Source organism: Neopelma chrysocephalum, unplaced genomic scaffold (genome assembly GCF_003984885.1).
Source record: "Neopelma chrysocephalum unplaced genomic scaffold, ASM398488v2 Primary Assembly neopelma1_44, whole genome shotgun sequence".
In the NCBI taxonomy this organism is placed as follows: Eukaryota; Metazoa; Chordata; class Aves; order Passeriformes; family Pipridae; genus Neopelma; species Neopelma chrysocephalum.
This window is the reverse complement of record NW_020897703.1, coordinates 20,414,206-20,427,718: the sequence shown is the minus strand read 5'-3', so window position 1 is coordinate 20,427,718 and position 13,513 is coordinate 20,414,206. Positions and strand designations below refer to the sequence as shown.

Below are 13,513 nucleotides of genomic sequence, written 5' to 3'. Positions count from 1 at the left end.
GCGCCATCGATTTTCTGTTCCCGGGGCCGCCCTCGCCGCGGGATGGGACGTGCGGGCGGGCAGAGAGCGGGGGCTCGGGGGCAGCCTCGTATCAGGGAAAAGAGAAAAATAATTAAAAATTAATAAATTAAATAGAGGCTTCCGCAAAGTGCATTGTGAATAACAATGCAAAGGGCAACTCGGAAGTGAGGTACGAGAGTGACATTGCACCGTGTTATGAAATACGGGGTTCTTAAAAGAGAAATCACACTGTTGTCCCTACAGAGTGTTTTAATATATTTCTAAGTACAATTCGTGTCTGATTCTGGAAATACAAATACATTTCGAATGGTTAAAAACAAAAATTAAAAAAATATTTTGAACATCAGCCAGCTGAAAATATATTTATCTAGTAAATCATCTCTCAAAGCTTTTATATATTTAATTATTCTAACTAAACATAGTACCCTTAAAAAACAAGTTCATAAAAATGTAGAAATGAAACTGTGGAATAAGATTACTGGGATATATACACACACATTCAATGCATACACAGAATTACAAGGGGGGTTTGTTTGTTCATTTTTAAGTTTGGAAGGTTGTTAGACAACGGAACTAGTAAGCAATGCCCAACTCCTGAGTTCCTCAACCATGATAACCATAGGCTAATTGTTTAATTCTTTTTATCTTTTTTTTTATACACAAGATATTCCATGTAAAGCAGCAACAGCAGTGCAGTTACTGGTAGCAACATCTCAAAAGTAATAAAAAAACCATACATCCAGACAGTAGTACATTGCACACACACGTGATTCTCATACACCCACTGACAATTGGTCAGAGTATTAAATCAGTGTACAAATTAAATATTTCCAAAAATGTGCAAAAAAGTCAACGTTGATAGAAAAAAACCACCTTTGTGTACATACATTACAAACTGTGCCCAGCATTCAACTGAGAGTAAAAACATTTACAGTGAGAAACTGATAGATTAAATAGAGAATTTAATGGCTACATAAAAATGTACATTAGATCAAGAGTAAATTTACAAATTTTTATTCATAGCTTCATGAAAACTAAAAGCCTACGTTCCAATTAATCTAAGTCTCCTCCACGTATTTACAGTGATACTCCATTATACAACTCCTGTGAGGTCTGAGATGACAGACACTATATTTTAATAAACTATTCCAATTTTAAGTTGACACCACCTCTTACGGGTATTAACAAGAAACAAACACTAGGGAACCAACAATCTAATGGCTGTTCAGAAAAGAAAATGCAATCCTTGTTTTTATATCACATTATATAAACTTCTGGGGAAAAGTATCATCTAGTTCTAGGGTAAAAAGCACGAAAAAGCTCTATTTGCCATGATTATCCACCCTGGAGTTGGAGTATCCTTTTCTTTCTCTCTCAGCAGAAGACCCTGACCTCCAATCCTCATCTGTGGACTCAACGTAAGGGCTGAACCATGAGATAAAACTCTTATCTGTTTTAATCCAGTTCCTCTCCCTTTAAAATAAGTTTATGAAAACCAAGCCCTAGCCAAGGCGTGACTGCTTTGAAATGTGAGAATTTTTATTTCCTCCATCCCATCTATCCCTCACCTCCATGCGTGTATATATTGCTAGAGAAAACCCAAGGATTGCTCCAGGAAGCCGGGAGCTGCAGCGTCCTGGGTTCAAATGACAGGACCCCTGATCTAAAGCTGTACACACACCTTTTTCAGGAGCTATCGGTGGACACCACCTATGCAGTGTTTAAGCTCTGTCAGCTAGAAGGAAAAATAAATCATGCAGGCCAAGTGGGGGAAATAAACAGAGAAAGGAGCTCCTTTGTTTTCTGATCACGGATTTTGATTCAGAAGACGTGGGTTAGGAGAAATTCTGCCTGACCCTTTGGTGTGCATTAGGGGCTCCTCCTGAAGGCATCACCAACACCCAGGTAGGTAACTGTGGGTGACATCTGACTGTCATGTTGAGAGGACTGACTGCGTCCCAGCAGCTTTGGAATGTTCTCGCTATGGCGCACAAAGCAGGTTAGGTCACAAATCCATCTTCATGGCATTCCTTAAATGTCCCAAAGCTCAAACCCAGCTATAGAAGTCACCAGGTTTAGTCACCAAGCTTATGCATTAGTTTTAGAATTACAACAATAAGATTAAATTAGAAAGAGCTTTAAAAAGAAAACTCTTCATTTTAATGCGGGCATGAATTTTGCGTATCAGAACAGCAACTATGAACACCCATATCTCTGAAACATGGGCAGTGTCTATCACTTTTTAGTAGTACCTGCTTTACTCAGTCAGCGACAGCCTACTGGTGGATATACACTATCTATAAGTGACAGTACTAATCCATGAAACATCACTTTTGGCTATATGTACGGAATAGAAAAGCTTTGGTAATTGTATGTGATTCTACACTGCATACTTGTCATTGACACAAGACAGCAAGTTACCAGCAAGAAGAAATGACAATGGCAGTAATACTTTCGCTTTTCCAGAAACATCATAGGGACTTACATTCAAGCACACACATTATAGTTTTCTATATGCGTGACAAAGTCTTTCAAGATTAAAAAGTATGAAATTGGTTATAAATAACTGTAGATCTGACCAATTTGCTCAAGTCTCTGAAGCTGCAGTTAGACATCACTCTATGTTGTCCAAAGAATGGCTTGCTGTACTGCGCTGTACCTACAAGTGCTACGAGGCTTTCAGTCAAGACAACGGCAGGATTAGGATTATCCAAAAGGCACAGGAAAGAGTTTCATGGGCACCATGCTAATCTCACTGAGAAATCTGTTGGTTTGCTTGGACATACCGTATTCCTGTGCACTGAAAGTAAACAGCCTTACAACTACGATTTCAAGCCCATTAAAAGCTCCGCTGCAGAGTTTGGCACCCAGAGCCAGGAAGGCAAATCCGACTCTGTTATTTCTGTGATTGCAGACAAGTCCTCTTTCTGGTATGTGCATCAGTCTATGGTCTCCAGAATGCAAATACAAAACCTGTGTTAACACAGGAAGCCAGACATCACTTTAAAATTCTGAATTTAAACGTCTGCTGCACATTATAACTCAAGTACACTTTTCAGTGCAATTAAGCGAACTCTTGTTTGGGCACATTGAAAAAATCCATCCTCTAAGACTGCTTTGGTGACATGGAATTGTATGACATATTTCGATATGGTGTTCTAACATGAATAAAAATTAAGGCATACACATAAAAAGGCACTAGCTAAAAAAAAAACCTCTTCATTTTGTTATACTGAAAGGACTGTTTAGCTACAAATCACGTTGAAAGTCAAGTTGCAGTTTTAAGACTATATTTAAATTGTCAAGAAAAAAAAGTCTATGCAGATTTAACTTTGCAATTATTAGATCCATACCTTTTTGAGGTCTTGCATGGGTATTTCTATCACCCAAATTAAAAATAAACAACTTGCTCTAACACAACACAACTGAAACTTTGAGTCATCCTCTAACAGGACTGTTAGTCATTAAAACCATACCACAGAAGTAGTTTAAATTTTGTTACTTAATACGTGCAACAGATAGCATATTAAAATGCATTAGCAGATAAGTAGGTCTTTTGAAAATACACATACTCACCATGAACACCGATCCTTAATTTTTGAAAGCACAGCTTCATTGTGCTATTTACAGAAAAGCAAACCAACCCTGCAGCAGTACTGCTTTCACTGGCATTTTTTTGTAATTGAATTCAATAATTAGGACTAATTCATGATTCTAAAATGCTGGTGGCTTTTTAAGTGACATACAAGAAGTTGTGAGCAGGGATCTTTACATCTCATTTACTCTAAGTTAAGCAACTTAAGTCAGTAGAGAAATTCTCCAAAGGGTGAAAAAGACCTAGCTCAAGCCTAACCTTGGTTAAATTCATATTTCTTTTACTGGAATTTTACAGGAATCACTGGAATTTTACTGGAATCACTGGAATTTTACTGGAATCACTGGAACTGAGAAACGTCCACTTCATTTAAGCAGCACAGTCTTTACATTGGCAGCTTTCTGACATGTCAAAGACATGATGAAAAATGCATTCTGAAAATTCTTTTTTTCCTGGCTCCAAAACACTAACCATTGTCATGACTGAATGCCATTTTTTAGAAAAGGCACAAAAGCAGCAAACTTGATTGTTCAGTAATTAAAAGTCACAATGAGGAAGTGATATTGCAATATACATGACCCAGCACTGTCTCACAGAAAGGACACATTATAAGAAAACTAGATTCTGAAAATATTCAAGCTTCAGAGAGTGCAGTTTCTCTTTAGAATAGTATATCTAAACATTATGAATGCTACAGATAAACCTGGTTACATTTTCCCTTTAATGTCCCTTTTTGGTAGTATAAAATTTCCTTACCTTTTCAGATATCACTGACCACTACTGATTTTTATATACATTTTCACCTTGAGTTTAGTATCTTCTTAATCTGTTTGAAATCAATCATTTCAACTATATGATCTTTAAATTACCTACATAAACTATTAGGTTCTACACTAAACTTCCCATCCCTACTGTCCCTATATTTTGCTTATAAAGCAAAGGTCCTCTAGATCAGAGTATATACCAATTCTCCTTAAAGACTGCTTCACAGCTTGTGACTGAGAAACAAAAAAAGAAGTCAGTACAAGCTGACTTTCCTTTCAGCCTCCTACACTTTTCCTGATCTGACTAGTTCTTCCCATGCTCAGGAAACTTTGCACAGTTGTGTACGCTGACCGAAAAAATTATAAATTGGGTAAAATACTCACATAAGCTGAAGAAGTCACCACTCTGTCTCGGGAGAGATGGCCTCAAAAAAGTCATTCTTACTCCACTACAGGTAAAGTGATTGGGATAGATCCATACTCCTGCTTATGCTCTGGTACAACATTTGGAATTTAGCAGAAAAAATTCAGAAATCTCATAAATGACTGTGGGAATGGGTAAGCTTATTGTTCTATTTCCATGCACTTCGTCACTCTGATAGTCCTCTAAAGATACAGAACAGGTAGAGCCCTGTCAGAGTGGACAAGGGTTATAGTACCAGCCCACTTTGCCTTTACAAAACAACAAAAGCAAGCAATGAATCATCCAAAACAATAAACATAATTTCAGTTCTGTAGTCCAATAGTTTATTTCCAAATGCCCCTTTAAATTATGTTCTGTTCTTCTACAAAAATATGAGAGTCTGACTTTTCTGTTGTGAAAAGTCAGTTATTCACTAAACCTGATCGGTACCTGGGTTTCTCAACTGAGAAGCATTATTTCAGAGTTATACTTCTGTTCTTTTATTATGCTCTTTCAGAATTAGGAAAAGTGATTAACGTACGCTTTATGACAGTTGAAAATCTGACAAACACCAATCATCTGGATTCTCAGGCTGGAGTAATCACACTTATGTTATTTAACTGCTGGCTCTCTTTGCACTTTTGGCCTATTCTTCATACAGTTCTCTGTGCTGTGCCTTCCTGTTCATGAGGATTCATCAGTGTTACCTTATTAAAAATATAACTGGAGTCTTACCTTTCTCAGTGACTTATTCCTGATGTTCAAAGATGTTTAACTTTCAGGAATTTTCAACACATCTAGATGACTGACCTGCGTTACTAAACCAATTTTTTTTAGTGCACAATGGAAGAATTTTTTATTATTCAGGCACTTGATGTTCACATACATTCCATCCTAGCGCCTCTTAACAGCTTTGAAAACATTTCTTGTAGCTCATTCTGAATCAAGTAACTCATATACTGCACAAGGATTAGTCCCTCCCTTTCCCCTCCAGCCATTCAAGGGATTGTGGAGGAGAACTGACTCTCAACATCACTATTTTTTATCAGCTAAGATAACCATCTCCCTCTAAGCTTATGCAACAGAGGTTCTCTTTGGCAGATAGAGCAGGAGGCATTCTCCTAACTATTTACATCCAATAGCTGACCCTTGTCTAGTATGGAAATTTTCCTCTTGCAGTATGGTAGTACCTAGGTGTTTGGGCCTATAATCTGTTTACCTGTAATTATTTTCCTATTAAGATAATACAATAATTCTACACCAAAACCTCTAACTAGTTTTGAGCTCATTTTGTTATTTTCTTTTGGTCACATAGAAGTACCAGTTAGACACACTGCTGTACAAAGAGTTCCAAGTTCTTCCAGTCTCGTCATTTAACTCTCAGAACTGCACATTCCAGCTTAAACTGTAAATTCCAGAAACTGATTAAAATGCTAAAATATAATAAGAACTTAGAACTCTCTGCTGCAAGTACCTACAATATAGAGAAGAATCACAGAGAAGTAATCTTCTTGTCCTTTAGCTGCATGTCTATTTTTCCCTGCACCCTGAGTCAGTCAGTGGTGTCAGAAAAAGTCACACAGTTCCTGACTGTCCAAGCATTTGTCATTTTTTTTCCCCTTTAAATAAGGAACAAATATGTACTAAAGTGCTTTATCTACATCAACCACATCAGTACATTATAGAAACAAAAAGTTCTAGTCCTGGTGGGGTGGGAGAGGAGAGAAGATTCTCATTTTAGATACAAAATTTAGATTGTTTACAATCTAAGTGAAACAAAGATTCAAGAGAATATTCTCTCTCTTGTCTTTTTTCTCCTTTTTCTTTGTAAAAAATAAAAATAAAAGTGCAGTCAAATAGAAAATAAATGCAGTAGATGCAAGCTGAGTTGAGGCAGGTGTTAGTGATAGTGTGCAAACGTGTGTCTTAGCAGTTCATCTGCAAACGGTCGCAGCTTGGCCTCAATAAAAATCCGTTTCAAGAAATCCCGAGCATGGTCGGAGACATGAGGTGGCAGCTGGGGGTTGGTTGGCTGAGTGGCAATTTTAAAGATGGCAGCCATGGCTTCGAACTCTGCCCACGGGGGCTTCTCCGTGAGCATTTCTACCACTGTGCAACCTACGCTCCTGAAACAGAGGCAGAAGTGAAACAGCAGGTTATAACAGAGTCATGCCCTTCTAGGAAAACAAGAAATAGCAGAGAGGAACTAAAATACTACAAATAAGTAGTGTCCACTTAACACTACAGAGCAACTTCAGCGGAAAACAGGCGTTGAAAAAAAATAGCATGTACTGCTATGCCTTTATCTCAAAGTTACACAAATCACTACCTACATCTCCACTTTTTTACTTCACTGGGCCAAAAGCCACTACACCTCATTGAAGAGATAATTAGATATTTATCCAGGCAATACCAACCACGTTACGGCACTGCCACCACTCAGTGCTCAGCAGGCTGACAAAGCCATGCATGCAGCACAGCACTTGGAAATGTTCCTGCTCCTTGAGGTTGAACAGAAATGCAAAGCATCAGGAATGCTCCGAGCACACTGTGTGTGTTGCTCATTAGAAATGCACGAGTTCTCACCAGTGAATAATGAGCAAACATAGTATGCCAGTTGAAAACTTTGAAAACCTTTCTTTGTGGTATCTTCCTCTTTTAGTCAAGGATACTAAAAATAAATTTAGATTCCCAAACAAAATTTTAAGACCCTAATCAATCTTTGTATACAAAGCTTATGTTTAAAGGACTCAGGAAAGCAGAAGGGCATATATATGGCCAGAGAAACTTTGTTCCAGAAGTCCTGAAAGACAGCCCCTTCCAATAACAAGTGAATGATACTGCAAAATGGATAGGCTGGAATAATTTCCAATTCTCAGGAAGTCTGATTGTTTTTCAAGATACTTGCAAGAATTTTTTCTGTTAGACAGAGGTATGTCGCCTTACACAGTAAGGATTTACTGACTGACAGTAGTCAAACTTCAGTATTTTTTCTTAAGTTTTACCCCAGATTTTTTCGACCAAAACACACACATGAACTGTGGCACAAATACTTCAAAGTTGAATAAGTCAACTGCTTGAAATCTGTAATGCTGGTCTACTATTCCAGTATAGCAGAGTAATTACTAAGTGACCTGAACTAGCCTAAATTAATTTCCCTGAGGTTAGAAGTATTATGATTCGTTGGATATAATGTGATTCCTTTTTAAACACAGTGTTACTGCTCCTGCATATGTACTGCTCCATGTTCACAGACCACCTGCAGTTCAAGGAGTCAAATCACTACAATCATCTGTTCATTGGGCTGGAGCCATGTTAGATTGGCTTTACACAATGTTTTGACAAAGTTCATGTTTGAAAATTACCTTTCCCTCTTAAGTAGTTAATAACAACTTAAACCAAATTTTTTTGATACTCCCACTTAAATCTGGTTAATTCGCTCTTAAGTGTTCAACTTTTAAAGGAACAGCATTTCATTTTCTGCCTTGCATCAAAGGTATTCAGTGGTGAAGTTTCATTAAACAACATTGACTGAACTGATGTTTCAAAGCTTCACGTATTGTTTTCACCCAGTACCTCTCCAGAATTTAGGAACAGTCTGGTAATCCTAATTTCATGCAAGGTCAATTCAAAGGATTCTCTTACGATCTCTAAACTGACGGGCTGAGAAGTTGCCAGGTAAAAAATTCCTGAATTTCAGTGTTAGGTTCTCTATTGTCAGTGCTCACGTTTACCACCTTCTTCAGCTTAAACCCCAGAATGAAACATTCCAACTTCAGAAAACAAACACCTACACTGTTGAAAATGAAATTACACTTTTCAGTACAGAAGTTTTTTTTTAACGTACCAGATGTCTGCTTTTCTGCCGTATCCTTCTCCACTAATAACTTCGGGACTCATCCAGTAGGGAGTTCCTGTGACAGACTTCATTCCTGTACCAGAGAGACAGATAGTCTGCAGTCGTTTGCTGGCACCAAAGTCACCAAGCTTCACATTGCCTGCTGAATCCCGCAGAATATTTGCTCCTGGAAGGAAGGGAACACAGCATTACATTCATGGAAGACTTAATGCTTTGGTATGGAAAACAGTAACAGAAGTTTGCATTCAGTGATACAACACAACATCAGCCTAGAATTTCAAGCCAGAAAATTTACTTTCTCTGCTCATTTCTGTTACTCTATTCTGCAGTTCAGAAAACAATGAATTGTACACACTGGTTTGCATCCTAGGTCTTTTCTGGGAAGTGGCAGTCACTTTGTAAAGGCCTCCTGGCAAAATAAGGAATGTGCCATACACAGGAAATAAAATGAAATGAGAAAGGAGTTTCCACAGAACTGAAAATGTCTTCATACTATATTAAAGCAAAATCTCAAACTGTGTTACAGATTTGTTCAAAACAGTTACTTGCACAAGCATGTACAAATTGACTGTGATATCTCAACCTCTTTTGGAACAAAATACTATTGATGCAAAGCAACAGGAGAATGGTAAAAATTTTACAGAATACAACAGCATTGTGTTCAATACACCTGTTTTGCACATCACCATCTTCCCACATATTCATACTTTGCTTATGCAACACATGCAAGTCACTTGTATCTAGCGCAAAAAGTAAATATGTTTGTTTAACAGGTTTTCTGGCAGCAAAATGGAAGAAGTCGGAGTCATTTGATCAGGCAAGTCACCTCTGCCAGTGACTTCCTGTACCAGTGAAGTGCTGGGTAATCTCTATATAACTGATGAAACAGAACTCTGCAAACACAAACTTTCGAGTCATGATGCTTTTCCTCTGCACATTCTATCTATTTCTAATGACATCATCCTCCAATGCATTTAAAACTATTGATACTAAAATAAAATCAAAGAAATTTATCTTAATTGTTTTGCAGACAGAGACTACAGAAACATTGTCAAAAGTCTGCTAGAACACCACAAAGATGCTTATTTTTCCCCCCTCAGGTTACAACAATGACAAGACTAAAAGATGGAAAGCAATCTCATTGATTTTAAGTCAGTATTTTGGCATTTCAAACTTAATTACATTTTAGCACTTCACATAAGACTGGAAAATAATCAGTAAGAAAGAGCACTGAACTGTGAGCAGTTCTTTACCTTTAATATCTCGATGGACAATCATATTACTGTGCAAATAGTGAACTCCTTCCAAAATCTGCCGCGTATATTTACGAGTCACATTCTCTGTGAGTGCTCCATATGATTTCAATTGGTCTTTGATGGAACCCTATGGCACACAAGAAGTATAAAACACTAACACTTCAAGAATCACAGGTGAGCTAATAGTACAGTTGAACTTCAACTAAATTTATGCCTGAAACACAGATATTTAAAGTTACAATAAATCATTCTCAATATCAACTTAAAAAGTACAGATATGGTCTTACCTCCACTGAGAAAAATACACACTTTGACCAAAGGAAGACTGGGCAGAGAAGTCATATACTGAAATATTAAACCATTAACTTTAAAACTGTCAGGCAGCTGAATAGTTCCAGTGCAAGGTAGAGAAAGAACAGCACTACTTTCACTTCAACACCTCTCTCAACTTTCTTGATGATTAAAAGGTGATACTCAAGTTGGACTCAATACATGCCCTTTGCTTATGTTTGTTTATACTCTGACAAAAACATTGTCAAGAAAAAAACACCACATGCTGGAGGATAGTACTTTATGTAAAAATTAGGAGGTAAGCAAGTCTTGGCTTAAAATAACATTGAATAAAAAATTCTTGGGTTTTTGCAACTACTTTTGTTTAACCTGGCTTTGTCACATAGAGTTACAAACTGCTAAGATTACTTCTGTGACGCTGCCCTCCAAATCTCAGAAAAATTCAAGAAGCCCCCCAAAACAAAGCCGAGATCTCACTTAAGGAATGAAGAAGCAAAAAAAAAAACCCACCACCAACAAAACAATCCTCAGACACCACTTTTCTCCTGTCTCAGAGTAAGTAGAATGCTGTAACTATTCAGAAATACAGAGACTGTTTTCACACGAGCTCATTTTATTTAGCTCTGCTGACCCCACTTGGTGAGAAAATGAAAATGTACAATTTTCTGACCTTATAATATTTCCCAACAAAGCAGTAGAAGAGCAGTTCGGCATGTATGTAGGTGCCACACAAAAAACAAGCACCAAGATTATTTTCTGTATGCACTTATTCCCACCCTGATCTTAGCTACTTCTGGTTTTCCTGAAATAACTGAAGCACAGCAAAACAAAACAGTAAAATTCAGGAAGATTCAAGAGTTCACTAATGATAGTATTGTCTTTTCAAAGATATTGCCAGGCACTCCTTATGCCAAAATCAAACACAAAGAGCTTTTGTACAAACCACCATAATTCTGAAAACCCAAGCAAGCAATGGAGATGACGGGCGCTGTAAGCACTTCTCAGTACCCATCTTTGGCGACTGTTTTTAACTTGGACAATTTTAAATATCTGTGTGTACTTATGCAAAAGCTGCCTGCCTGGGTGCTCGTCACACTGCACACAAAGGATGGTTGAAGTGGCCGGGCTCTCCTGCTTACCCCAGGCATGTACTCCATGAATATTGAGAGTGTCCTTTCTGGCGGATCTCTCAAGAAGCCGTAATACTGAACAATCCTTTCATGCAGCAGATTTTTCAGCAACTGAATCTCACATTCAAGTGCATTTACTTCCTGAAAGGACAAAACAGACAAGATTTACCATACTTGACGTGGTAACAATAATGTTTTGGATTTGGATTTTTTAAAGCAGAACAGTATGTACATATTGAAGGGTTATGCAAACTAAGTAACAAAATACTCCTGCAGCTTATGTAAAGTTTATCATTTTATAACAAGAAAAGATCACTGTTAAATTGAAGTAAGTAAAAAAACCAAACTATGGCTTTTCTATAAATTATCTTTGGGATGATTTTGCTGTTACTTCATTGTTTCTTTTATTTTGAAGTTATATTTGTTTGTTCAGAGCACAGCAGATATCAATATGTGTGATGTCAGTGATCATTATGCAACATGTCATAAGCCTCCAACTGGATTAAAGAAAACAACAAAAAAACAAAACACAGGAAAAAATCCCCTTAAATCTTTGTAGTGAAATAATTAGCATTAATTCTTAGCATTTCTAGGATGATAGACTATACTTTAAAAATGGCTTTGAGGACCACTTGAGATTGTAATAATGACATGCAACAAAGCAAAACATTAACACAGCTGGTGCTTTCTCTAGAGCTATCTGAAATAGTAAAAATTTTGCAAACAGGAAGATATTTTGAAATGTACCGTATGGTAAGATGCTGGAAAAACACTAACCCATGAATTCAGATTTGACTAGATTCCAAATTTCACCTAGAAGTTTTTCATCAAAACTTAATTTTTATCCATCACAGACTGATACCCTCACACTTCTGAGGTTAGAAAGAAAACAATTTTTTTAACACAGAGAGGTACATATTACAAAATGCTATGGCAAAGGAGGTCACAAAACTGTTGCTACAGCAGAGACACTACTATATTTTATATTTAACAATTCCAAAGCATAATCAGGTGTTCTGTTACATTTTAAAGAAGTAGCAACAACAACTACACTAGAAATCTACAGCATGAGTGATTCGTGACTTTTTTCCTTGATCCTACATCACTAGTAGCAGCAACTATAACTGGCAGCCACTCAATTCTGCAATCATGCTTACACCCACTGTTTTCCTGGCCTTGCTCCCCACAGTGCAGAATGCAGTCCTAATGCGGGAAAGTAATAATTCTCTTTCCATCCTGTAAAAAGCAGCAAGTATGGTTTGGGAAAAGAAGAAATAGAAGACTGATGCTACTTTTAAGGAGTTTCTCTCTGCCAGTGTCCAGTAATTAAAGATGGACAGGCTCCATTTTAGAGAGAGAATAAACTGACAAGGAAACTTGTGTGCTTTAGAGAGAAATACAGTGAGTAACAGCAGCTAGTCCTGATGAGCATAGCTTAAAGAAAGCAAAACAAAAAAACCAAAACAACAACAACAACAACAAAAATCGAAACACAGAAAGCCCACCAAAAGATAAAAAAAGAGATAAGAATCTCAAACTGTCTTCTTCATAGCCAAAAAAAACATCCGAAAGAATTTTTTTCAGGAACACTTAAATTTGTACAGCCTTTTCTGTTTATAAATGGAACTTGTTCTAATTTCTGTAACTATAAATAATTATCATTTCAGAGCACACTTCATAGTAAATTGTTTAATTTTAGAGACCGAGACTGCACCAAATCAAGTTATGTATGTTCACCGCATAAGCATATGCCTGAAACTTAAAAAATGAGATGTAACATAAAAGTCTGGTAAGCAGACTATTATCTGTGGTATGAACAAAGCAGGTTTACTAACAAGGACACAAAAACACAGTACGTGGTTTAAAACACATTCAAAACATGCTCATCCTGTTCAAGGAATGTCTAGTCTAGTCCAAAACACACTACTTCAACAGAAGCCCTTTACAAGGTCTCCCTTTGGTATCACTTACCTTGCTGGTTTCTGGACTATCAGGATCAAACTGAACTTGTTTAACAGCCAGTTCTCTTCCAGTATCAGCATCGTAACACAGATAGACTCTGCCAAATGCACCTTGACCCAGCAGTTTACCAAGTCTCCAGTTAGTTGGAGCTCGTGGTGCTGAAAATATAATATGTTTTGGTTTTCAAATGAGCTTGTTATTCAGCTGATTGAGAAAAACTGGAATACACAGA

At 37.2% G+C, this 13,513-nt stretch overlaps 1 protein-coding gene across 3 annotated transcripts in view; it reads right to left on the bottom strand.

Moving 5' to 3' along the window:
* Positions 1 to 4,607: 4,607 nt before the first annotated feature.
* Positions 4,608 to 13,513, bottom strand: part of MAP3K2 (mitogen-activated protein kinase kinase kinase 2) — a 48,789-nt gene continuing 39,883 nt past the window's right edge. For all 3 annotated transcript variants that reach the window (XM_027678897.1, XM_027678896.1, XM_027678898.1), the window contains exons 13-17: positions 13,291 to 13,439; positions 11,329 to 11,460; positions 9,896 to 10,025; positions 8,631 to 8,808; positions 4,608 to 6,909 (exon numbers count right to left, since the gene is read on the bottom strand). In XM_027678897.1, coding sequence (XP_027534698.1) covers positions 6,684 to 6,909; positions 8,631 to 8,808; positions 9,896 to 10,025; positions 11,329 to 11,460; positions 13,291 to 13,439 — 815 coding nt within the window. In that variant the 3' untranslated portion in view covers positions 4,608 to 6,683. The remainder of the gene's footprint in view (positions 6,910 to 8,630; positions 8,809 to 9,895; positions 10,026 to 11,328; positions 11,461 to 13,290; positions 13,440 to 13,513) is intronic.